Source organism: Dermacentor variabilis, chromosome 11 (assembly GCF_050947875.1).
Source record: "Dermacentor variabilis isolate Ectoservices chromosome 11, ASM5094787v1, whole genome shotgun sequence".
Classification (NCBI taxonomy): Eukaryota; Metazoa; Arthropoda; class Arachnida; order Ixodida; family Ixodidae; genus Dermacentor; species Dermacentor variabilis.
The window spans coordinates 20796280-20823310 of NC_134578.1; the positions used below are offsets into that span (position 1 = coordinate 20796280).

The 27031-nt window shown below is 50.7% G+C and overlaps 1 protein-coding gene across 1 annotated transcript in view; it reads right to left on the bottom strand.

Moving 5' to 3' along the window:
- Positions 1-113: 113 nt before the first annotated feature.
- The window catches only part of LOC142564478 (sperm-specific sodium:proton exchanger-like), a 32489-nt gene continuing 5571 nt past the window's right edge, over positions 114-27031 (bottom strand). The window contains exons 4-13 of the mRNA XM_075675496.1: positions 24141-24335; positions 22279-22389; positions 19003-19264; positions 17794-17937; positions 16327-16492; positions 14138-14219; positions 12604-12893; positions 10727-10821; positions 1131-1191; positions 114-281 (exon numbers count right to left, since the gene is read on the bottom strand). Of these exons, the coding sequence (XP_075531611.1) occupies positions 114-281; positions 1131-1191; positions 10727-10821; positions 12604-12893; positions 14138-14219; positions 16327-16492; positions 17794-17937; positions 19003-19264; positions 22279-22389; positions 24141-24335 (1574 nt within the window). The remainder of the gene's footprint in view (positions 282-1130; positions 1192-10726; positions 10822-12603; positions 12894-14137; positions 14220-16326; positions 16493-17793; positions 17938-19002; positions 19265-22278; positions 22390-24140; positions 24336-27031) is intronic.

Sequence of the window (27031 nt, forward strand, 5' to 3'; positions counted from 1 at the left end):
CAGTCGGTCGAAAAATTCCATGTGAGGCCAGGAAACCCATTTTCCAATACAGGGCGAAAATTCTCAGTTTAAGCCCATCGGAGGGCGCGGTTGAAGCTGCCATCAATTCGGGTTCAACTAGGTAAATCAAAGCCTCGCTCTTTCCACACCTGCGTTATGGAGTTGGAGAGCAGGTCCATCTCGACCACGCTGGTCTCGGTCTCATCAGTGCGGGCGCTGACGCGGCCCGAACTTCGACGCTCGATGACTTCGGTGCCCGCAAATCGCTGCAGGACGTTCTTCTGCCGAAGGGAGAAGAGCCGAGACACACACCACTCAAGAGGAGCACGAAAACAAATCTTTGGCAGTGGTTTGCTAGATTGAATGATTCATAATTCATTGCTTATTACACATAATATTGTCGCGGCTTCCCAACTAGCTACTGCCACGTTAATAGTTCCCGCCCCAATTTTAAGTTTCTTCTTTTATTATAATGCTATATAATATTTTTGAATGCTGAGAATATGTTTTTTACCTCCACCTTCACTATATTTGTAACAAGGAATGAAAAAAATTCGATGTTTATTATTTGTAGGGTTCACATCCCCAAATTGATCAGTCGGTTATGAAGTACGCCGTAGTCGGGTGGTCCGAACTAATTTTGTCATCCTGGGGTTCTTCGATGTGTATCCAATGCACGCAACCACTAGCGTTGTTGCGTTTCGCCTCCATCGAAATGCGGCCGTCGTGGCTTTGAGTCGAACCCGCGACCTCGTGCTCAGAAGTTGTATACTGGGGCCACCCAGCCAACATTGATTATATACGGGTATGTCACAACACACAATGTGGTGAAACTCTGCTCTGCACCAAGCCCTGCTTTATCGTCTTCATTTACCCGCGTTTTTTTTTGTCGGTATTGCTGCAACTAACGGTCTCGTGATAGAGTCAGTAAACCACTTGCCTGTAATTACAGTTTACGGCAGGTGAAACCTGCGCACAACTGAAAGAGTTTAAATAAATGTGAGGCTCTTCGAAATGATTGTGTCGCAGCGATACCCGCGAGAAACAGCTTTGAAACCGTTTGATTAGATATAAAAATGGGTTCATTGGCGAGATAACTTGCAAAGTATTTATAACGTCACCCGACTCACCAGCGAATAAATCCAAGCCGGTACCGTTATGTACTGCGTCATCATGTCGATGTTCAGGTACCTGCAAAATGCACGCTCGTTTTTAAATATACAGAAGCAAATACGTTTTTACTAAAAAAAAAGATGCATAAGCTGCTGCAACTCCCTCGGCGAATAACGCCATATATAATGTGGGCATTTGATGCGATAATATAGAAAACCATATGACCTGCCATTCCGTATTCTGCTATCAGGTGAGTGAGTTACTGCGCTCACACGTTCTTTCAACACGGCATCCTGAAACAACGGGTCTTGTGCAGAGCGTATTTTAGGAACGAGGAGAATTAATGCTTTATGGTTTTTATGTATGTATGTATGTATGTATGTATGTATGTATGTATGTATGTATGTATGTATGTATGTATGTATGTATGTATGTATGTATGTATGTATGTATGTATGTATGTATGTATGTATGTATGTATGTATGTATGTATGTATGTATGTATGTATGTATGTATGTATGTATGTATGTATGTATTATAGGGGTATTACTCAGGCTCGCGCGTGCGCACCTGACCCTTCTCTGGATCGCACAGCGCCGGCGGAGCGGCAGTCGCTCACTAGCACTTTCGCAGCAGCCCTAGCAGTCAGAGCTGTGACCCCTAACCCGCGGTTCGCAGTGAGTTGCGACCACGGCGGGTTCAGGCCAGTGGGGACAGGGTGAGTCTCGACCTAAGGTGTTTATTCACCTTGGTGTACAAGGATACCAACAGACAACAAGAGCCACGACACATACAAATACAACACAAAACAAAACCACAGCGGCGGAGCATTCCGCACGTCTGGGGTGAAACAAACCGCACAATGTGGGAACCACAAAAGAGGCTGATAAGAGTTCAGCTCACCCAGAGTGGATCCGCGCTCGGGCCCTGGGGCGGTGAGTCGCACACAGAGGCCGGGCGTAACAGGGGGACGGCGTGCGGCGGTCTCAGCGGCTGAATTGAGATGCGGCCAGTCGCAAGCTCCTCAACCGAAAGACAACCGTGCATCGGGGGAATAGCGCTTCTCCCCGAGCGGCGGAGAGGGAGTCTCCCCGGTTCCAAGAAAAGGAAAGGAGGGAACGGGGTGCCTTGGGCTGCGGCGTCGCGGCCAGGCGCGAAGAGCAGCGGGAGCGGCGAACGTGCCCTCTCCCAGCTACTCTCCGCGAGCGAGCACGTGATTATCGCGTGATAACCGCGTGGCCGCTCCGGAGATATCGGGATGCGCGTGCGATCCCCACATCCCCCCCTCCTTAAAATAACCCTTTAGCCGCTAAGAGGCCGCCGTCACCTGAGGCTTTCCTGCGAGAGGGGCGAGCTACTCCGCCATCAAGGTCGCGAAGTCCATGTCAATGAGCGAGCAGCCTCCGCCGTCAGCCGTCGGTGTCGCGGGAGTGCCGGCCTCCGCAGGCCAGGTTGAGGTACCGGGTGATGGCGTTTGATGCGGTGAGCTTGAGGCACATGATGGTGCCGCAGGGTCCTTCGGCATGGTCCCCGCAGCTGCCTCCAGCAACCACTGCGCAAACTGCGGGTCAGCCCTCGCCCGCCGTATGACGTCCACTGTGGCCGCGTTCATCTGCGGCTCGGGGGCTTTGCCTGAAGGCACTCCGTTTCCGATGGCCGCGATCCGCTGCCGATGGAGACGCGATGTTTCGTGGCTCTCGTGGATGACAAGCCCGCCGCACTCGCAGAACACGGAGGCCGGACCCGGGGGAAGACAGGCGCCGTTCGACCGGCGATACAGCTCCGAGATTGTACGGCCCTGGAAGGGTGCGAAGAGCCGGTCGTTCCTTTTGGACGTGTATGCCCGCTCCTGCTTTTTCCACGGTGCCGCCGAAAAGTACGATACGGGCGGCTCCGTGCCGGTCTGGAACGTCCACGTCGCCACCGAGCGATTTTCTCTTTTAGCGCCCGGTGCGGCCGAGTGATGTTGGCCTGTGGGTACAGCGTGATAGGGGGTATCGTGGTGGCTTTTCGTCACCCCCTCGCTGCCCCGGCCGCCGGGCACGGAAATCTCAGGAGCGGCCGAAGTCCGATGATGTTGTTTTGGCCGCTTGTTTCCGGAGTGGTCGGGCCCTCTGGAGCGGTTACGCGGGTCCGACCAGTGCTTCTTCGCGTTGCTGCAGCGGGAATCACCGTGGTGGGACATTTTCGGCGAGCAAGGAAGATCTTTTGGGTCTTGACGAGACGACGGCGAATGGGCCACTGGTTCGTTTAGGTTTTGCCAGGCCCAGTCGCCCCCCATCGCCCCGCCTTTTTGGTGTACAGAAACTCTGAGGATGCAGAGTCAAAGGCTCGCCGAGCCATTACGAACGGCGGGTTGCGACCCGTTGCGCAGCGGGAGGTCACTCTCTCCTTGCGGGTGGAGTCTTTCGCTCGGCCCTGAGGCTGGATGCTTGGTTGCGGGGCTCGCAACTCGGTCGCGGAGCTGTGCGGTGCGGTTCGGCGAATTCTGCGCCGCGGCGACCATTCCGGACCGGAAGTCGCCCGCTGCACCTCTCACCTCGCTGTTGGCCGCCGGAGGATCTTTTCTCGCCGCCTGTTGCCTGCACTGCGCTGCTGACTGCTTACGGCCTGCTCGTCCGCACCGGCAGCGGAGACGGTCTTTCCTTTTTGCTTGATGGTTGTTGCAAGGCTCCCGACGGGCGGTCTGCTGCTGCGACAATTCTGTTAGCCCCTCTCGCTTCTTCCAAAGAGAAAGCGCGTGCTCGCTCTGGAAGCCTGCATGCTAGACATCGGAGGAGCATTCCGTCCGATATCGCGCACAATAAAATAGCCTCCGCGAACCGGACAGAGTTAGTTCTGCCGAGATCGCAAGTTATAACGCTGCACTGGGCTCGAACATCGAGCTGTGCCACCCGATGCCGCTGCCTGCGGGCGCGGGAGAGCGTTCTCCTCGGGCCACTCGTTCCCTCTGTCATAGTAGGGTTTGAGATCGCAGACATGCACCGGTCGGCTGATCGGTCTTAGCTTCAAGTCCGCCAGCCTGTACACGAGCGAAGAGACAGTCTCTCGCACCCGGTACGGTCCTGTCCATTTCGGCGCCAGAGAAGCTGAAAATTTCTTACTGGCGTCGCTCAGGACGTGATTCCGTCTCAACACCAGGTCGCCCACTTTGTAGCGAACTTCCCGATGAGAGCGGTCGTACTGCGCTTTCTGCTCGGCACGTGCAGTGCTCAGGTTCCGTCGCGCTTTTCGTAAAGCCTCCGTTACCTTCGCGCGCAGCCCAGTCGCATAATCGGCGCGTGCCGACGAAACAACCAGTTCCGTGCTGCTTCGTTCCTGTAGAGTAAGTTCTACCGGATTCAACAGCTCCCTCCCAAGGTTGAGGGTGGCGGGTGTATACCCAGTCGATCGATTCACTGTCGACCTGATTGCAAATCCAATTTCAGGAAGACAAGCGTCCCACTCATTGTGCGTCCCCGCAAATGCAACTAGCATGTGCTTGATGTTGCGGTTCACACGCTCAGTGGGATTCGCCTGGGCATGGTACGTGGTTGTTCTCCTGTGCTTAATGCCGAGAGCTGCACAAGAGTCCACGAAGAGTTTGGCAGTGAAGTAGGACGCATTGTCCGTTATCAGCTGCTCAGGATAGCCGAATCGTGTAAACACCTCGATCAGCTTTCCCATGATTACGCGTGCCGTCAGCTTCCGTAGGGGGAACAGTTCCACCCACTTGCTGAAATGGTCTGTGACTACGAGAAGGAATCGGTTCCCGCTCGGTGTCCTGGGGTAAGGCCCCATGACGTCACATGCCGCAATTTGCCACGGTGTTCGGCTATTGATCGGCTGCATGAGCCCGGGTGGGCGTCCACCACGCGGCTTCACGCGTTGGCACACGTTGCAAGAGCGGGCGTAGCGCATCACATCCCGCTTCATTCCAGGCCAGGTAGCAAAGCGGCACAACTTCAGATAAGTCTTAGGGCCACTTGCATGCCCGGCGATGCACGTATCGTGAAAGTAGCGTAAAAGTGCTCCTCTCAGCGTGCGTGGAATCACCGCTTTGAAGGACTCGTGTGTATCCTTCTCCGCGGGAATGTATCTCAGCAGGACGCCGTCAGAGTCTAGCAGGTAGGAATCCAACGCGCTCACAGCATTACCAGCTGTTTCGGAGCGCCGCGCACCCACAGCAATACCAGCTGCGTCCATGTGCGCCGCGGCCGCGCCGCCGGGCTCCCGGAGCCTCTCAAACACTTTCTTACAAAATGGATCCTCCCGCTGTGCCTCTAACAGCTCCTTTCTGCCGAACACGCTCCCCACTGAACTGACGCAGTCCAAGTGGTTCACGCTTTCGTCCTGAGAAGGGGGTTCTTCCGCCCTTCCTTCGGGACCAGCGCCGTCGAGCATTGTAGCAGTTACTCTGCTCTTAGGCTGAGTCACTGAGGGGTCACGATGGGTATTAATGTTACCCCTCCTGACAACCTCAATCGTCGCAGCGGTTAGTCCGCTCTCAAGCTCAGTTTTGGGCGAGGTGAGTTGAGTAGTAATATCACTCTTCTCACAGTCAACGGGCGCGCGCGAAAGTGCGTCCGCCACAACGTTGTTCTTTCCTCTCCTGTAGCGCACGGTAAAATCGTATCGCTGCAGGAGAAGTGCCCATCGCGCGAGCCGGCCGCTCGGCTCTCCTAAGCGCCTAAGCCAAGTTAGTGCCATATGATCGGTCTCAATTATGAATGGGACTCCATCAATATAGTAGTCAAACTTTTTGAGAGCGAAAATGATCGCCAGACATTCCTTTTCTGTCACGGAGTAATTTTTCTCTGCGGGAGTCAAAGAGCGGCTGGCAAAAGCTACCGGGCGCAAACTACCTTCGTGCTGTTGGAGCAAAACCGCTCCTAGGCCAAGGTCGCTGGCGTCCGTATGAATGACAAATTCTTTGTTCAAATCTGGTAGCCTTAACTCGGTGGTTTCCACGAGCGCGTTTACGAGGTTGCGCAGTGCCTCCTCTTGCTCGGGACCCCACCTCCACTGCTCACCTTTCCTCAACAGCATTGTCAAGGGGGCTTGCAGTGCAGCGCAGTTTGGGATGAACTGTCGATAGAAATTCGCCAGCCCCAAAAAGCGTCTCAGTCCGCCTATGTCTTCCGGTGACGGGTAGTTCAATAATGCCTGAACCTTGTCATCACACGGTAGAAGGCGTCCATTATCCAGTTCAAACCCCAGTAGCGTTACTCGGGTTGCTGCGATCTGGGTCTTGGTCGGGTTTAGCGTTATACCCGCAGACCTCAGACGCTCCAACACGTCCCTGAGATGGCGTAAGTGCCCATCAAAGGTACGCGAGTATACCACAACATCGTCCAGGTAAGCAAGAGCGTGGTGCCACCTTGCGTCACCCAAGACACGGTCCATCAGGCGCTGGTAAGTCGCAGGCGCACCGACAAGTCCGAATGGCATACGGGTAAACTGGAAAAGTCCCCTGTGACAAGTGAAGGCAGTCTTCTCTCGGTCACAGGGATCTACCTCCACCTGAAAGTATCCTCTGCTTGCATCGAGCGTAGTGAAGTACTTCGCTCCGCCAACGTTGGATACGATCGAGGGAATGCTAGGAAGCGGATATGCGTCCTTGCGTGTCACCTCGTTCAGGCGGCGATAGTCAACACAAAGGCGGGGCGTCCCATCCTTTTTAGGAACCAACACCACAGGAAAACCCCATGGGCTGTCCGACCTTTCAACAACGCCTGTATCGAGCAGTTCGTCCAGAGCGCTGTCTAGTGCTTTCCTCTTAGCCAAACTCACCGGCCGAGGATTGCACTTCCACGGAGAGGCGTCGCCTGTCTCAATTTTGTGCCTGTATAGCGTAGTGCAACCAGGCCGCTCTGTGAATACGGCATCATATTCAGTCAGAAGCGATGAGAGGCGAGCCTTTTCTTCCCCCGACAAACTGCTTGAGTCGTCCAGCAGCGGGTGGTATCGTTCGCCCCTCACTGCGGCACAATCTGCCACCGCAGCGGGGGTTATGGGCTTTGCGGGAGGGGAGCAGTTCCCCTCCGCGCCTCTTTTCTCAGTGCGGTTGGCCGAACGGCATTTCGACCCGGCCGCAACCGTTCTGAGGGACCTTTTCGGGCAATCGTTTGGTCGGTCTGCGCGCGAAGCATCATCGAACGAAGTTGTCTCTGACGCTTTTTGAAATGAAACGAAAGGTTTCAGGGTGCCACATGCTCGCTCCCTATATCCTCCGTTGCAGACGTCAATAACAATGCCCGTCTTGGCGAGGAAGTCTCTACCAAGAATTATAGGAACCGACAGGCCGGGAAGGTGAGCTAGGCGCTGTCGCCTCACCCGTTTCTCCCACCGCACCACAAGCCTAGCAGCACAGCTCACGTGCGCCGTGCCGCTGGCGAGTCGGAAGGTCACATTGCTCTCTCTCAGTCGGATAGCGTTCCGACGGAGATGTTCACACACCTCGTCGCCAAATAGTGAAGCGCTTGCTCCTGTGTCTAACAGCGCAAAAAACCTGCGCCGGGCGACTGTAACCTCTATGAGCGGCACTGGCGTGTCGTTGGGCAATCCAAAACGACAAGCCAGCGGGGCAAGGAGTTCATGTGTCTCACTTCGCACCGCTGTAACCGCCGCCGGCCATGCAGCGTTGCTTACCGGCGGCCCCGCTCGTTTCCCGAAAGCGCGTGCTCTCGGTTCGCAGGCTGTCTGCAATCCCGGGCGAAGTGCCCCGGCTGGTTGCACCGATAACAGAGGAGAGCCGGCCTTTGACGGGCTTGGCGTCCAGTGCCTCGCGCCGTTTGACCGTTGTTCCTCTCTATCGACTGCTCCCTTGCAGGCACGCTCTGCTCTCGCATCATCGAGCCGGCATGTCGGCCACGATTCTGCATACCTCGGCCATCGGCAGCGCATGCTGCACGCATGGCATAAGTGTACGGGTCGAGAGCCCGGTCAGATAAGCCCCAACCGTTTCTCAGTTGTCCGTCACTGAAAGCAACCGCACCACCTCCACCGGAACGAGTGCGAAAAGTGTCCCCGTTCCACGCGCATCGCGGCTCAAGTGCCCTCGACGCTGGGGGTGGAGGTCGGTATGAGCGCAAGGCGAGTATGTCCGCCTGTATGCGCTTTGCCTCCGAGGCCAGCTCATCCAAATCCCTGAACTTGCGGCCTCTTAGGTACGCTGCGAAGGTGGGATGAGCTTGTCGCGTGACTCTCTCCACCTTATCGCAGTTCGGAGCAGTAGGGTCAGCGGTACGATAAAGTTCGTCCATCGCCCTGACGTACTCGAGCAAGGATTCGTCCGGATGCTGAGTACGTAGCTCCAACTCGCGCCGCAGACGACGCTCGTAATCTGCGGGCAGGAATTCCTCGCGTAAGGCCGCTCGGAACTCAGCCAGCGTGCTAGACCGGTAGCCAGTAAGCCGGAACCAGCGGGCAGCGTGATCAGTTAACGACACTGGTACGACGCGTTCCAGTATCTCGCCATCGGACAGCCCCGTTGCGCGCTGGTAAGTCAGCACGTGATCGAGGTATTCGTTGACGCTAACTGAATCATGATACCCGCTGTAGGTGGGTAAGTCCACCCTCACTCTCGGTCTAGCAGCGGCGGCAGATGTCAGCAGAGTGTTCTGCCCGGCACCTGTCAACCTCTCAATCAAGCGCATCGCATCCTGCAACAGCGCCTGTTGAGGCTCGCTCTGGCCAGTAATGCCTGGCACAGGAGCAGAACGCGTCGAGCAAGTATGCCGCAGTGGCTCCATGCTCTCCGCAAACACTGGCGAAGGGTTCGGCGTAATGTGCCTCACGCCTTCAAGGGTACATCCTGCCGGAGAGAGCGCCTCGTGTGTAGCGCTACCCTCTTCGAAGCTTATCAAATTCCCAGGGCTAATGTTCGCCGCAGGGCATGACTGAGCGGTAGCAGTTACCGCCGCTTCGAATTGTTGCCTGTTGGTAGCAACCTGAGACAGCGTATACAACGGCTGTAAATCAGCCCCGTATGCTGCCATGGTTCGTTCGTGCAGTGGCAGTCACTCACACAAACAGACTCAACCTGTCACACCTCTGGCCCCACGTTGGGCGCCAAATATAGGGGTATTACTCAGGCTCGCGCGTGCGCACCTGACCCTTCTCTGGATCGCACAGCGCCGGCGGAGCGGCAGTCGCTCACTAGCACTTTCGCAGCAGCCCTAGCAGTCAGAGCTGTGACCCCTAACCCGCGGTTCGCAGTGAGTTGCGACCACGGCGGGTTCAGGCCAGTGGGGACAGGGTGAGTCTCGACCTAAGGTGTTTATTCACCTTGGTGTACAAGGATACCAACAGACAACAAGAGCCACGACACATACAAATACAACACAAAACAAAACCACAGCGGCGGAGCATTCCGCACGTCTGGGGTGAAACAAACCGCACAATGTGGGAACCACAAAAGAGGCTGATAAGAGTTCAGCTCACCCAGAGTGGATCCACGCTCGGGCCCTGGGGCGGTGAGTCGCACACAGAGGCCGGGCGTAACAGGGGGACGGCGTGCGGCGGTCTCAGCGGCTGAATTGAGATGCGGCCAGTCGCAAGCTCCTCAACCGAAAGACAACCGTGCATCGGGGGAATAGCGCTTCTCCCCGAGCGGCGGAGAGGGAGTCTCCCCGGTTCCAAGAAAAGGAAAGGAGGGAACGGGGTGCCTTGGGCTGCGGCGTCGCGGCCAGGCGCGAAGAGCAGCGGGAGCGGCGAACGTGCCCTCTCCCAGCTACTCTCCGCGAGCGAGCACGTGATTATCGCGTGATAACCGCGTGGCCGCTCCGGAGATATCGGGATGCGCGTGCGATCCCCACAGTATGTATGTATGTATGTATGTATGTATGTATGTATGTATGTATGTATGTATGTATGTATGTATGTATGTATGTACTTTACTATGCCCACATCATGCAAAGTAAGCCAAGCCAGCAGCAGTCATCAAAAGCTTTTCGGGCCTTTCCTATCACAATTATCGAATGTGAAATTGTTAGAATTACCTCAATACGATAATTACACAGCTTTATCAATTCATGATCAATCAACGAAGTATTTGCGCTACTCAACGAGCACTGGGGGACGAGAGTCCTCCAGTCCTCATTGATTGTGAGCTGTAACCAGATAGCCCAAACCAATCCTCTTCTAACCTTTATTAGGGTGCTGTACCACCACGCATGACCCAAATGCATACAGTGTACATTGGCACCACACCTGGTCTCCTCCGCTATAGCCGGTGCAACTTCAGTTGCGATTAAAAAAATAAACCAACACCTGCAAAGGTCTGACAGACCTAGCACAAAATTCTTGAGAGAGGGAGCTATACAAATGAGAGAAAGGCAGAGAGGTTAACCAGAGTTAAAACCTCCGGTTTGCTAACCTGCACTAGGGGAAGTAAACGGGTAAGTAAAGAAGGAATGAAGAGCGGTGACAAAAATAAAAGCGTGAAAAAAATGAATAGGGACGGCATGGGATCATTATAACCTTTCTAATAGGCCACTGCCACGTAAAAAGGTCAACATAGCCTTCACCGACTTTCGGTGCGCCGACAGTGCATGTCGGCAAAAGTCCTGAGATTTGTGTGGTTCCACACGAGAAAGGCATGGGCACAACTTCGCCAAGCTTTCTACTTACAACTCCCTTTCTAGCGGGTACTGCAGGGCGGCTAGAATGGTTGTTTTTGTGCGCTTGTGAATCATGCCGTCTTCGTACTGCTTGTTGTAGCACACCTGCGAAAGAAAAAAGACAATTGTTGTTTCGACTACATTCACACGAGCTCACCATCGTTTGAGTCCTGCCTTCATTGTTACAATTTCCACACACACACACACACACAAGAAAATGTGAATAGTTAATTTTATTTTATTGATTTATCAACGCATGCGGAACGTCGACGTACACAAAAATAAGTGTATAGCATCGGTTTAGGAATTACAACTTATTGTTGTTTAACTGAATAGCTATGTCACACATTTCCTGTTTCCACCACGCGTTTTACTCGCGCATAAAAACATTTTCAAATAAAAGTAGCATATAGTTTTCTTTTACTGTTTACATTGAGCTGTTCTTTAGCGTTCCTTTTTCTTACTTTTGCTGAGTGCTATTCTTATAACATTTATTTAGAAAGAGGGCTTTACACTGATGATTATTTGTTTTTGTATCTTAACTCCCAGCATAACTTCTCAGTAGCCGAGGACACATTTCTGCGTGCGATCAAATGTAGATATGCTTGTTTAAAAATACCAATAATACGTAATTCGTTTTTTAATAATACAAAAAGTACCTTTGTTCGCCATAATCATAAAACAACCGAATGGTAGAAATCAAAAGCTAATTGAGACTAGTTGTTTACAACGAATTAGTGGGAAAAACGAACTTCAATGTTGTTGATATCCGAACCGGCAAAATGCTTTTAGGTCAAGGGTACAATTTTCAGGGAAATCGGTGTATTTGGCGATGATTTTCATGCTAGACATAACAGTTGGAAAACCAAGAGGATCGCAGTGAGGAAAATTATTGCATTGACATCATTCTAAGATCATCGATTGACGTCCTGAACAACAATGACAGTTTCAAAGATAATTATTTTTATTTCTTATTTTCTGTATTTATTTATTTGTTTCGAAATGCTGCAGGCCAACACGTTTGGCCTTCAGCAATAAATGTATCGGCAATAATTTCCATGCTAGCCAACGAGTTTTCAACAAGAAAACACCAAAGGCAACTCCAGACGTCAAGATGGTTGTGGTCTGCGACCACATTAGGTCGACAGCGCATGCGTCCTTGACCAAGGGCGCCACCACGCGGGCGAGGGCTAACGCATCGAGGCATCCTATCTTTTGACCACATACGTAGCGCTTCAACGACAGCGTCTCAAGGAAGCAATGCGAGAGCAGTCCCCTTACCTCCGTGCCACGGCGCGGTACCGAACGGTACGAGACCAGTATAACATCGCTATATCTGTGATACTTTTACAAATGCGTGAGGCTGCGTTTTCTTCGTCATCGGCCCACAAAAAAAAAAACAGTTAGGCACTCCCAAGAAATCACCGGTTAGTTCCCAAAGAGAGCTAAGGTATCCAGTCACCTCATGTGACTGGAACCACCTTCCTGTCAGTCTTGTTTCCATCACGGATCATGCTTTGTTCAGACAATCCTTATTTGCATTTTTTAAATTGTAACTAACTGTGCCATATTGCGAGTCATTTTGTTTGCATCACGCTCGTTTTTCTTTGTTTTGTTGATATTTCTTGTGTTCTGCTTAATAGTTTTTGTATTACCGTTTCTTTTGTATAACTTACCGTTCCTTTGTAACCACTCCCTCGCAGAATGCATCTGCGTTTGAGGGTATTTGGAACAAATAAATAAATATATATATATATATAAATAAAAAAATAAATAATAAATAATTAAATAAACGCTTTAAAACCTTGAGGTCCTGCTTAGATCTTGTAGCAGAGTGCCAATTATCAAGGGACTCATGATTCAGGCGTCGGGAAGGCGGCCACGCACCTTCTGCAGCCGCAGTATGTTGGTGTTGGCGTTGTGCTTGGCCTCGGCCAGCGTGTCCTCCCGGCGTTGCAGGGAGAGGCGGGGACCCAGGGCGCTGCGCTCCGAGCCGCCGGCCGCAACCTCGGCGTAGGGGTTCTCGATGAACGTGTGCAGCTGCACCCACTTCCAGTCAGCGCCGCTGAAGTTCTTCTCGCGGCGCTGCTTGTTCGTCGACTGCTTGGCCGTGTTGCGCAGCGCCGTCACCACCACGTTCATGTTGGCCTTCTCGGCCTCCGACATCTGCACTAGGCCTAAAGAGCGCGAAACCGGGAGGTGCAGTATACAGCATGAGTTTCTTTTTTAGCTCGGAACGAGAGAGAGAACGGGGGGGGGGGATGAGTTGGTATACACTTGCATAGTGAGAACAAAATTTGGAGATGGAACGCAATGTTGGAATCAAAAAGAGGAGAAGTTTGTTTCTGTTGGCAATGTAGCAGTAATGTAGCGAGTACCAAGAGCACCACTTCGTCACTTTTAGCTGTTACCTCTTTGGGTACTGAGGCCGAAGTCGATGTGCGTTGTTTATTGAGGGTCATGTGTCCATGGAGATGTATGTGCAGATAAGTACGACACATATCTAAACACATATTCCTCGTATCGCAGTGGGTTTATGCAGCCACTGGGAGATTATTTAAGGATGGACACAAAGCCATTTGGACATACTGAGTATCCGAAGTTGTTCCTTTTTACTCGGTAATATCGTATCAGCAAAGTGTGGGCTAGAGGCAGAGAGAGCGTCGACACACAAGATGGAGAGAAAGACAATATATCTAATACCCTATACCTCCATCTGCATTTTATGTATCGATTATTATTCTTTTTTTTTCGCGCTGTCTTTCGTTTTCGAGATTACTTCGCAACTTATCGCCAGCAGACATGTCATCGCTCAAGCATAAGTCTAGTGCCCTGAAACTACAAAGCTCATGATCAATGATGCAGTGCTTGAGACAATGTTTCGACTAGGGGAATTGCCTTCGTCGGGGTCCCTTGTATAAACGCTCGAAACGCTCTTGTTCGACTACTGTTGATCGTCTCAAGTCTCTGTCATGCTGTTAACGCCTGGCTTCACACAAGTTTCTTAGAGAGAGAAACCCTGAGAGACGCCGTGGCTGAGCAGTTGCAGAGTAGCTTTTACTACCTGCATTTGTTTAAAGCACACCGAAAGGCGGGTGTACACGAGCTCCCTATTGTATCGCGCCGCAATCGAAGTGCGGAACGCCATAGAGACTAAGCCACCACGACCATTGTGTCGCCTAATGCGCTAGTAATTCAATCGCAGAACTAGGGACAATTTTCTCTTCTGAACAGCACTGTACTAACACATTCAAGCTGTCATCCTTCGTCAGCACCAATAAACTGAACAGAAAGCGAGATCATCCACTGGACGACAAGAAGAAAATAAAAAAAAAAAAAGGTCGAGCTCGCCTCAAGGAGACCAGTTCCTCAAGGAGACTAGCAACTCGAAGGTGAAGTCTCAGAAAGATTGCGCGCTCACCTAACGCCCACATCAGCTGGGGCAGGGTGAGGGTGTTTATGGCTTGTACCAAAAATACCAGGCCAAGCCGTATTGCGTCCTCCTGCAAGCGAAAAAAAAAAGCTTTTCCTAGAAGCTGTAACTCTTGACATGATCTTACCAATAACGCGCACAATTTGAGTTCATTATTTCCTCTTAACTCACGTAATTACGACGTCCTTTGCATGAACCGGTACCTCGGGTAAAAAGCTTTGGCAAAACTTTTGGATGAGCTCTCTATACAGAGCTACAAAAACGAGTACGCGACCTTAAATTAGTATTTGGCGGGCCACTTCACAGTTTTAGAAAAAGCCGGCGTGCTGTAAAACTCTTATACTTACTAGCACCTTATGATCATGTAGGTCTAACTATGTGCGGTGTGTTTCAATGAAGAATTTGTGTTATTAGCAAATAGAGTACAGTGAACATTATAAGAAGCGGATTGTCTCGGCAATACATCATTCGCAACGGCATGCACATCAGCTTCTGCTTGATAATAGGTAATGGACGGAACAATTAACTAAGGTTGACTAATTGGCTTATGGTGTGCGTTGCCGGGTGGCATATTTTCGCCTGCTGGTAATCCCGAGCGCAACACCAAGGCAGAGAGCTATCTCCTCAAAATATGCGGCGAAATTATGTACTATTATAGTTATAATCCTTTCTAATGGTATGCTTCGCGGAAAGCCTCCCACAAACCAGCTGCAAGATAAATGTACTTCGCTGTATATTTTGAGTGTAAATTTCAACAAACCGGTTCAAGGAGCTAGATTGCTTGCAAATGGGCTTGATTTGCGCTCTGGCTTGCTTCCATTCTGCATAATCTTTAATGCAGTTGATTAAGAGGGTGATTATAGGATCATGGTCATTCTGAGCATTAATAATTGTCCTATATAAGCCGCCACCATGAATGCTGTGTTTTCGTAAAAATCGTATTCGTGTCTGCTGGGCTATACTTAATTATTATTTATTGATTTAAATAATTAATTAAAGAACAGACTTGTGGATGGAATAAAGTTTTTTGATTGATTGATAGTGTCTCCCACAAACAACTGTCATGACATAATTATCGGGGCTATTAGATGTGAAAGTAAAGGGCATCTAGGTTTTCATTCCATTATTTAACAAATTGATTTATTTATTAAACAGGAATTTTCCTTTTCATCATTGTACCACCGCTGACGCAGGGCGAAGTTGACAGCCTCTTGATCCGTGACAGACACTCAGACATTGCGCCTGCCAATCTTCAGTTACGACGCCCCACTACAACAAAATTTGGCTTTGCCTAAAGGGGTTATAAATGAGTAGTATATACTATTGAATCAATCCTGGCAAAGCTCCAGGCCTGGTACTAAGGATGTTTCTTATTTCTTGTTTCTTATTTCAACCAAGCAGACGATGCAAGCAGATGATGCGTGCAGCTATAATAGTTAGTGAATATGGCATAAATACCACCACGCCACCCACGGAGTTCTTCACCGTGTCGCAGGCATGCACCAGCGCAGCATAATTTCGAAGTTTACGCTGAGGACCCAAGCTGATTTTCAGCGTTGTGAATCTTGCATCACTTCCAGAGAGCTGTAACTGCCGCAGTTTTGTTCTTTCTTTCTCAATGTCAATATCAACAGCGTTTGTTGTTTTCCTTATTTTTGTGACGCATCCACTCACATGCAAAAGTAAGATATTGCATGGCGGTTGATGTATGTGGATACACTATCTGCTAACTTCACACGGTGGTGACTAAGAATATTAGAGCACCTTAGTTCCCCTTCGTGAGCTTGAATTTGTGTTTGAGTTTATTCAACCACATGGCAGATACATAAGAGTAAACACAGACGTGGTTAAGTGTGATGAGGAAAAGCTGCATTTCACGGCTTGACTAGCCCCATCACCCGGAAAACAAAATTACAAAATTACAAAACTCTTCTCGTTCTATCCGTAACTGGGCCTTTTACGTGATTCATATATTATGTTGCAGTCGACCCTTTAACGAAAGTAAAAACTCGAACTTGGTTTTAGCTTCAGAAGTGCATACACCGACAGAAATAGACTTAAGTTGGCCAGACACGCAACATCATTCGCGTATCTAGCCAGCGGGGCCGTTTTTGCTTGGGCCCCCCGCGAGCAACAGCACTATTGCACGCGGCGAATGCCTTCGCCGAACGGTGTACCCTGAGGGCCACGCTGACGTTGATGTTTGAGATCCACGACGAGAGCGAGAAGCCCATGATGACGGCGCTCTTGAAGTTGATCCAGACCAGAGCCACGCACTGGCGCCAATTGAGGTCGTAGCCCGTCGAGCAGAGGACCGGGTACAAGACGAGCACCATCAGACCCCTGGAAGTGCCACGCGTTGTGGAGGATTGAGCAATCGCCGTATCCTGCTTCTATTGAGCGTAGCGAAAGGTAGGAGCGATTGAGCAATCGCCGTATCCTGCTTCTATTGAGCGTAGCGAAAGGTAGGAGTGATTGAGCAATCGCCGTATCCTGCTTCTATTGAGCGTAGCGAAAGGTAGGAGCACCAGATATTACATGCCTCTCCACGCGAAATCGCTCGCTCGCTCGCGTTCTAACTTTCCACAGATGCATAGAAGCATTTTGCCGTCAGTTAAGCTTAACGCCATGTTTGCGGGCATTCCTTATGTTCTGGTTGCGCTCTGGCTGTGTTCCGTTGGTGGACTCTGGTTGAACTCAGCGTCACCAGATTGCGCTACAAAGGCGGCCGATCACGTTGTTTGTGGTTTTTTTTTGGTGTGTGTACTGACGTAGAAGAGAAACTCGTCATTTAAGCGTAAACATAGACGACCCGCTTATTTGGGATGCGTGTAGCGATGCGATATATTTGCCGCTGTTACACAAAAGGTGCAAAATCCCTAAATTTAGCAAGATATGCGTGGTACTTTGCTATACGTCCATCTGTCACCGCCATTTTTCCCTCTACAAGCATTATGCACTGCATTCGTTCTGGTTACATCAGTGCGTTTAGACGCGTCTGGCGCTTCATGTGCGACTAATTTGGTTTTTTATTAGGGAATAATTTGTGAGCGGTCGAATGCATAAACATGCAGTTTGCACGAGATTAAAGTTGGAACATTCGTCGTGGACAAACTTGAACATATTGCATGAAATTATTCGTTGCATATAGGATGAAAGTAAACAATGTTCTACGCGTGGTCGTTAGTTTAACATTTAAATAAACACTTTGCTAAAACTTTGCTCCACTTAGGTTCCAAGGTGTACGTTGAGTCAGTATATTCTATTCATGTATAGGGTGCCCCAGCTGACTTTAGTCAAGCTGGTAGAAAAAAAGTTGAAAAAAAAAACACGACGCCGGACGTGGTTTTGAAACCTATGGTCATCGATCGTCAAAGATTTGATGAGCGAACACGGTATGTCTTGTAATTATATCATGCACCACGTTTTTTATTTTTATTTCTGTCGAACGGCTTCTCTAAAGTAAGCTGGGACACCCTGTTTATAGTAATGGTGTTCGAACGTCTAAAACGTTTAACGTCAACAGTCGCTATTTTGTCTAACATTGTTTTCGCTGAAGCAGAAATAATAAGCCAGCACAGCGAGTTATTCAACTAGGTTCTCGCATATACGGACATCTGCTAAGCCCTATCTCTATAACTCGCCTGACGATTATCTTGGCGGCGTACGTGTGGCCCAGCAGGATAATGTCCTCCGCGTCCAGGTATTCAACAGCGTCACGGCCTACTTTGAAGGCGGCCAGGAACACGATAACCGTATTGTACGTGTATCGAAACAGCATCCAGAACCTGCCCCAGGGAGACAAAAAGAGGGAGAGCACAGAGTGGACACCGGATTTTGCGAAATTCTTGATTATACGAGCAAATTCTCGTTGTCGGGAAATTTCGCAATTAGCGTTTCATTTCATACGCAATCCTGCTCTGAAAGGTGTGCCATTTTTGTTTTATTAAGATCAGAAAAACTGAGCCTAAAGATACGAGCGAAGGGTGAGGTGTTCCCACAAAAGCATGCTGCGTCCGCTCTCCATCATTTGGCGTTCCTCGGTGGTTGGTGGAGGCCCGAAGGGAAGGCGCCATCATTTCTCAATAACCAGGAAGGGGCTTATTTCACGAGCTGCATGCATGCAAAGAGAGGAAGCTCACAGCCTTGCAGACGTGCAGAAATCAAGCGCAAGGCCGTTGCGGCAGGGAGCGAAACGGACGAACGAGCAGTCCAGTCAGAGGCAAACGGTTGCACGCCGTGCTCACGGAGAGTACGCTGCATCGCGCCATGAAGCACGCATGCAAATCCTAACAGAGAAGGGTCAATTATGTTTCCTCGCTTGATGGATGCTACTGCGTCCCTCAGTCACGGTTGGACACGCCGAACTCGATTAACCCCAGCGTTTTCACCGTGCGCGCGGTTCGCGAACTTTCGTCCCCGACTACGCACGCAGACAAAGGACAGCATGGAAACAGCACGAGCTGTATTAGCGAAACACGGATCTGGACACTTTGCACCCGTGCGCTACACACACTCGCAAGTGACATTCACAATGCACAGGCTGGCGCCGTGTATCATAGAAACATCGTGGGTACAGCACGAAGTAGACAGGATGGGAAGAAGTAGACACGCACCCACCAGCCGAGTAACCAAGTGAAATGTGACCTCAACCCCCGTGCGCAGACGCGCAAATGCAAATGCAATCCGAAACGCATCCCACTTTTCCTTCAGTGGCGGCTGTGGCTGTCATCTGCAGTTCTGATAATCTCTGCAATCGCCAGCATCAGGCTTCATGCTTATACGTCACTCAAGAACGGAATCCTTGCTTGCTTCAACGTAACAACGCGCGCAGCATCGGAATCGAGCCTTACTTCCGCAGCACTACCGGGTCCATGATGGTCGAGGCGCTGTGCGCGCTGGCGGTGAGTGCGAGCGCGATGATCGACGTGACGCCGCTGCCCTGGAACGCGTGCTCGCTCAGCAGGAAGGTCAAGTAGACGGCGCACAGCGAGACAAGGTAAGTGATGGACACGTCCTGCGACAGCGCGATGAGCAGGTAGGCCAGCAGGTGGCCCACCAGCTTTCCGAACACCGGGCCCAGCACCAGCGTGGTCAGCACGGACAGGCCAAAGTCTGTGAGCGAAAGGAAGTCCGCGTGTTTAAACACGCGGTTTCCAGTTGAGCCTTTCGGAGCGACTCAGGATGGAATAGGCTATAAACGTTTACTTCGAAATCGTGACAGAACTTTAATGATTGTTGGTTTCGATCAAGCTGCTGTGACGAGGGCTGGTGTAGGAGAGAGAAACGGGCTTTATTGTAAAGACGGCTGTTTACCCGAGCCGATGTCGCCGGTAGGGCATCAGTTATTGCTTTTAGGCTGGGAATTTCCCCTGATTGTGCTTGATCTACTGCACGAGGATTCGGCGGCGCATGTGGAGAGGGGGTTGTGAGGCGGTAATGTGGAGCGATGACTATCAGGGATACGATCACCTTTGCGTAATTTCACATGACTTGGCACCGGACATGACGAAGTATTTGCTCCGCAGCGTTGCTCACACGGTGCGAAAGTATTGGGGGCGAGCTCCACCACTGGAAAAGCTGGCGCCACCATCGGCGTGACGTGGCATGAGGGATCACGTGGACAAAGGTGCCGCGTTGGCTGCTTCCGGAGCACCGACGCGAACTGAAAACGAAAGTCCCACCTGCACTGCAGTTCTGATTAAGTGGCGAAGTTTTCCCGCCTTGGGGGATCTGCTTGACAGCATTTGAAAGCACTATAATAGGTAGTGGATGCTTTTGGAGGCGTGCTGCATAGCAGGCCACTCGGTGCCGCAGTGCCGGACGTGGGCGGCGGAGCCTGGTGTCAGCCTTATTCACACGTAGCCGCAGGACAAGAAGCTGCTTGAAGCTTGACTCACGGAACTTAGAACCGGTAAACAGCCATCGGCTACAACTCGGGTAAGCAGCAAGAACAGAGGCGAGGAATATTTATGCTACGGCGTCGGGAGTGCGATGTTCTGTGAGTAGCAGAAAACGCGCACTGAGACGCTCGCCCGCGCCCGGCTGCCCGGCTAGTGTCATGACGCGTTATTTGGTCTATGGACTTGTTGATGCTAGACACTGGCAAGTTCACTTAAATAGAAAGGGAATGGTAAGATGCACATTAAATAAAGGTATGGTACATGGTCATGTTTGTGTTATGAATTAATGTATTGGATTGCGTAAAAGAAGCAGCGGAAAATCGCACGCTGCGAAAGCGGATAAACATGTGCGGCGCAACGTGAGAAATAATGATATTGAAACATTTAAGAATTTAGAAGAAGAAAAAAAAAGATTTAATCGTCCCGATGGCACGAAATTATTTTTGAACAACTCTGATAGCGTCCACGATACAATGGCTGTTTGTGTACTGTCAAACGCTCATATTATGCGGCTTAAAACTCACGGCACGGGGCGAAAACGCGCTCGCAGCGAAAGCAAAACATTGTGCGCGGACATGCATGCAGACGCGCAGTCGGTCGCTGCGAGCCCGTGCGATCGCTGCATTGTTGCTTCATTTTGTTAAGTTACATTCGGCTATACAGACAGCCCACTATTAGAACATATTTCACATATTTTGCTCTCAACGTTTGCCCATCTTTCACGCAAGAAGCTGGTGCGGGAGACACCATAGAGGCGACCGCGCGCAGTGGCGCTCACTGTAGATATTCGGTAAAGCGACATAGCGTCTGTAAACGATTCTGCGCTTTCAGTTTCCTAAGATTATTATTTTGATAATAGAAACTTCGCTCGTTTTGAGAGTGCTTAAATAAATTTCCAGGAGGGCCACTGCCTGGTGTTTTTATTGGGCGCCGTAAGCCAAACCTATGAGAAGCGTGCGCGTTATCCCTCATACTACGCAAGGGAGGCGCTTCGGACAGATGGCGACTCCGTAAGTCCTCGCCCCCGATAGAACAGTGGCATAATGTCAGGAACGCTGTCGGAACGTCCGGTGCTGTGTCACGCGAAATCTCGTAAAAGTGATGGTAACCCTGAAAGCGGTCGCTCGAGAACACTGCCTCTAGTGGAGCGGGCCAGCTCGTCCATGAGCGAAGAAGTGATAGGGGCAGAGGAAAACAATGGAGGAAATAGAAGGGATATTTAGCGTGAGGCCATTTACAGTTGGTGAAAAGGACATAAGGGCATATCGCCGCATGCCTGACCGGAGATGTCACCTTGGCGGCAATCCACAATATTCTAACTGATATTAAGAGAAAAAGTGGCGCTGGGCAGGTCGTGTAATGAGCGGATTAGATAGCCGTTGGATCATTAGGGTGACAGAATGGGTGCCAAGAGGTACCAAGAGAAGGAAAGCGCAGTAGAGGACGGCAGAAGACAAGATGGTGCGAAGAAATTAGGAAATTTGCGGGTGCTAGTTGGAATCGGTTGGCACAGGACAGGGGCAATTGGAGATCGCAGGGAGAGGCCTTCGTCGTGCAGTGGACATAAAACATGATAATGATGATCATAATGATGATCCGGACTATGTCTGATGTGTGATGGACTATGTGTGATGGCACTGTAGGGCGTTGCCAGTGTTTTGGGCATTGCAGATAAGGGAAGCGTCATGGCGGCGGAATGCATGAGGATGAACGGGCACTGAGTGCGTCGGGCATACAACGGGCCACACAGTTCGGGAGCTCGGCGTTTGTCTCTCACGAGCGATGGAGTGAGTGAATTCTTCTACCTGCCTTATCTGGTGTCCGGCAGACACTCTGGGATGACGTGTAGCGCGTGCATAGTTGCATGTATCATGAACGTGTACGTTGCTTGGATGTGGGGAAGTAAAGAGTTGTGACGGAATAAGGACACGTGCGGTATCGTCTTACTCGCCGCGTGCCACATCTTGAGTAAAAGAAGGAAACGTGCTTCATGCAATATCCTTTTTTGAGACATGCACTACGTGTTCCTTCAGGGTTTCCAGTTGAGTACATCTCTGCCTGCTGTCGAACGTACCCTGTGAGAGGATTTTGCAACGTTTTTCTTCGATAACAAGTGTAACACTGCGATTAGCTTATGTCTGTTCTTACAAGGAGTTCTGCCGTGAGACCTTTCTTTTTGTGAACACGGTCATTTTGTGAACATGTCATGCGCTGTGCGCTGCTTACTGGAGAAGGTGAACTCCTTGACAACTGTGACGCTGTTGTAGACGAACCAGAAGAATGACAAGCCCACCAGTGCTTCGCCCATGACCAGAGTCTCGAGAATGTGAGACTTGGCTGCATGAAAAATAATGTGAAGCATTTGACGCATGCGCCGTGGCTACGGAAAGTTTCTGATGTGGTAAAATCAGATGTTATCACAAGAATGTTTACTGCATGAAGAATACGCGTAACTTGAAACGAAATAACCATGCGGAACCGGATGGAGAATCAGTCATCATTCAGGATAGCAACTCGAGCACTATGGTTGTCTTTCCTTAATGCACTACAATATTATAACCTTAAAATTCTTGCTATTATTTGTGTGCCGTTATAGTTGCTGTCATACCTCCACTAGGACCGGTAGACTATTCTTTATATTTCGACCACAATTTTAATTATTCATTCTCGTAATAAATCAATAGTCTGAAGAAAAAATTTGACTCTCCTAAGAAAAAGATACAAATAAAGACATTGCGACAAAAAATATAAGGGTCATAAGTGTTTTTCGCGCACGTCTCTTTGCCGTGTAGCTTACGACTTGAATAAGGAGAACACAGTCTCGCAACGTAATACTGCATCGCGAATCTTACATGCCTGCGGCAACCTGATTGGCTCACCATGCTCCTAATATGACGCCATTACCGATGGTCAAGTTGCCGTAACAGTTTATGAAGACATCTTGTGTACTTAGAAGCATGACCATTAAATTGTTTGGTTCAGGCGTGTGGGGATGCGCGACTCACGCGCGTCCCCAGATATCTTGTTCCCCCCCCCCCCCCATCTCCTGCAATCCCGCTTCGCCGCGTGGCCTGCGTGACGCCCGCGGCGGTCGATGTGGTTGAAGCGCAGCGCGAGAGATGGCGCGAGTGTTGCGCTGTTACCGGCGGGGTTACTTGGGTGCCGGACCGGAAGGCGCTCTCTTTTGGATTCGGGATAGCAAGCGGTACGGACGTGCCGTGCCGCGCGTGCGCCGACCCATGCTTCTGCGAGGCCGTCTCGCGTGGCCGCCTTGGAATGCGCCACCGTTCGCGTGACAGTACGCGCGAACGACCAGGCGTTGGGATCCAGCATGGGGCGAACATATTCGCTCGCTATCCGGCCGCGGTGAGTCGGACTTCTAGATTTGTCGCGCGCCCATCGGCATGTTTTGTGGATAGCAACTCGGCTAGCAGGCATTGATCTATGAAAGGTGCAATAAATGCCCTTGTGATTGTTTGCACTACTGTGTTGTCGTTCCTTTGTCCCAAGAGCACAGAGGAGAACCCCACAGGCGTCATTTGTGCATTTGTGTGTAGAGCACCACTGAAGTTGCAAGATAAACAGGTCTGGTGCCTAGACCATCGGCAGGTAGTTGAGTAATTGGCGGTCCTGAAATTTCTATAGACATTATTTCGTTGCTTGAAGATGTTCGCATCCTGAAGCTGCCCGCCGTGAACACGGTACCCGTGAATTATCAGCAAGTAATTGCTGGACTTGCAAACTGATGGTGTTACATGTCCCAGCGGGTTTATTGGAAATGCCGCAGTGAAGGTTCCTTTTCAATTTTTGCTATGTTGGGTTCTTTCGTTTTCTTCCAAAGCACTGTAAGCGAAAGTTCTTGCATCTCGCCCAAACAGGACTGCGGCTGCTACCGTAGCCTGGAATTGTACTAGGGACCTTGTGCATAGTAGTATAAAGTACCAGTTACAAAAGAATGGCGGCGGGTGAAACAGCTTACTACAGATTGTCCATGGACAAAAGGACTAACCCTGACGCGCTTTAACTTGACTTTACATTTGGCTTTAGCTCGGCGCGGCCACAGGAAATATTGGGAGCTCATTGCTTGCCTGTGGTTAGAAATGCAATCTCGGTGTAGAACATGGGTTCCGGGCAGCAGACCAGAAAGCCCATGAGAGCCGATGTGGCAGAGTTGTCCCCTAGGCCATCCCGACCCGGGCCCATGGTGTCGTGACCACTGACGCTTTCCTTGCTTGAGGGCACCATGAACGTCATGTACAGCACGAACATGCAGCAGCAGAGCACTGAGAAACGCCGCGGGAAGATTCCGTTATTCGGTAATGTCTGAAGGTGTGCGAGATAGTACAAAATTATTGCACCAGGGTGGCCAACCACTTCTCTGGCGAGGGAGTTTCGCTGCGTCATTCTGTCGACTTTTGCAAGCGACTTGGGTCATGCTAATTTAGGTTCAACAAGTACAGAACTGTAGGGCATGCATATCGTGTTTCTGTGGTTGTACCTAGTCCGGCCCTTCGAGCCAACACTCCGAACTTCACGTTGGGGCGTCACTCGGGAGGGAGGGGTCACAGCTGGCAGGCACTACCCTCTCTCCCCGAAATTGTGTACCAGGCAGCCGCCGGCACAGCCTGCCTGTTGACACCCCTCCGTCCGTCCTCGATTAAGTGCGGACTCGCACCCCTCACCCCCCCCCCCCCTGCAATCGAAAAAGATTATTCCTTGCTATGCCACTGACCTCAATGAAGGGAATACACGGGAAGTCGAGAGATGGAAATTCAAGGCGATGAGCACAACTAGAACTAGGTAAAAGCGGGAGCCAATGTTTCCACAAGTGGACTTGCCTTTTCGGCACAGTGTGTCCCACGTTACCAGATGGAACGGCGGAAAGAGTGGATACTCGCGGTCTGTAGGCAACAGTACGTACTTTGCTCAGCAATTGAGTGCAATAGCCGAAGCACACGGTTACCGGCACTTTTTGCACCGGCTGCATACGCTGGAGATACCGAGCTGATGCATCGTAGCAACAGTGAGAGCGAGAACCTTTGTGGCGCATTGTGCCTGCATTTGGTCCCATGGCAATCACCTGAAGTTCATCTGTGGCGCAGAAAAAAAAAGATAAAGATGGTGGCAGTCGCACGATTCGAACGTTTCGTTTCAATCGTTGAGCAGTGTACATTTCTAACGCTACTTTGCCGTCGTCTAGTAGCTCTAGCGTTATTCGAGGAGCCTTTCATGCTAAAAAGCTTCGCGTCCCATGGCAATTGCCTGTCTTCGCGTCCGCAGCTGTAACGGCTCCGGAGCTTCGGCTATGAATGCGAACACCCAGATTTGCAGTCGGCATTTTGCCGTCGCATGCATGCATGAGTCTTCCTTTTAGGGTATAATTTCTTTCCTCGCACTTCCAAACTCTGGTTCTGTCCGGTACATGACTGTTTGCTATGCATCGACGGCGAACGCAAGCGCACCGGCGTGTTCACATTCGCAGCCATTAGCGGCTCTAGTCGCGCTAAGCTGTGGGAAATGAACCATGACTGAAGATTAGGCTAGCTTTTAAGACATAAAGAATGAGGAAGCATTACAAAGATAAAAATAATTGCAACGAACAGAGAACGGTAACTTATTGACGCATGTGCGATTGGCGAAGGAGCTCAAGAAACACAAAATGAGGCATCTGCCTCCTTTTTTTGTCCCTAGTTTTAAGCGCAGCTCTTAGGCGCCCTTTCCTGCGTTGCTCGCCGTTGACAGCATAACAAAGCGAACCAGCAGAGAGCGAAGGATGAGATAGCGAAAGTGGAGCAGAGCGAGGCATGAAAGGCGGCGATAGCGAAGAGAGCGCGAGCAGGAAAGCGGAGGAAGAGGGTACGCAGAAAGCGTGAGAAGAAAAGCATAGTGCCGTACAAGACGGCCGCGGGCGGCGCGGCAATGCCGCTACGGGATGGCGCCATCTGTTCACCATTACCATATATGGAAACGAAGCGCTGCATGAGCGGGGGTATGTGTGCAGCGGCTGCTCTGAATCACGCCCACGCTTTACCCACGCGCTGTCTATAGCAATCTCTCGATTAGCGAGGCAGTCGCGCTGCAATTTACTCTATTTGCAATGGACCGCACGAGACAGATTATCCGCACCAGCAAATATATCGCGCAATGAAAACGCGTACAGATTTCGCATTGGGGAGCCTCGTAATTGTCGGTAAATTTTCTACTCTGGAAAGAAACGTTACAGCCTGGGCAGAACCCAAAGGCGGTACAGTGTCTCTCAGCATCTTCGTAGCATTCAGCAACGAGGAAAGGGCCGGGGAATGAGAGCTGATCCCGAAGGCGGGGGCGCATGCAGCTAAACAGTGTCTCAAAGCGTTAGCTGCCACTAGGCGAGAACAGCACAAGCGAACACGCTTCGGTCGTGACGCAAGGAAGAAATTCAATTATTTCTGGTGTCTAAATGGAAGCTAGCGTGCACACAAGTACTTTAGCTGGTGCTGTTGCAACGCGACATATTCGCGACAGTCGAACGCCTTCATGACGAAGCGCTTGGGGCGTCCGAAATCCTTCGTTATAGAGAGTGACTCGCATAACGCACCAGCTCGCACAAGAACATGTCAATCCGTTCTACACAGCGGTGCTCGACATTAGTTAGCATTGGCATGAGAGAACCATGTGAACGGCTTGAACATAAGGGTGACGATAGCACCTTGGAATGGCGGCGCGTGTCGGTACTGCTGTTTGGAGCCAAACGATATATGTGCTTCTTAGCACCCTCTGCTGCGTCGCAGGTCTGACCGCCGCCGTGGTCAGTTGCTTCGCAGCTGCTGGGGACTGAGGGCCGGGGTTTGACTGTTGTGTTCATATAGGAGGTTGCCATTATCCCTCAAGAGAAAAGTATATAATAGCTGTGTCTTACCAGTACGCACCTACGGGGCAGAAACCTGGAGGCTTACGAAAAGGGTTCTACTCAAATTGAGAACGGCGCAACGAGCTATGG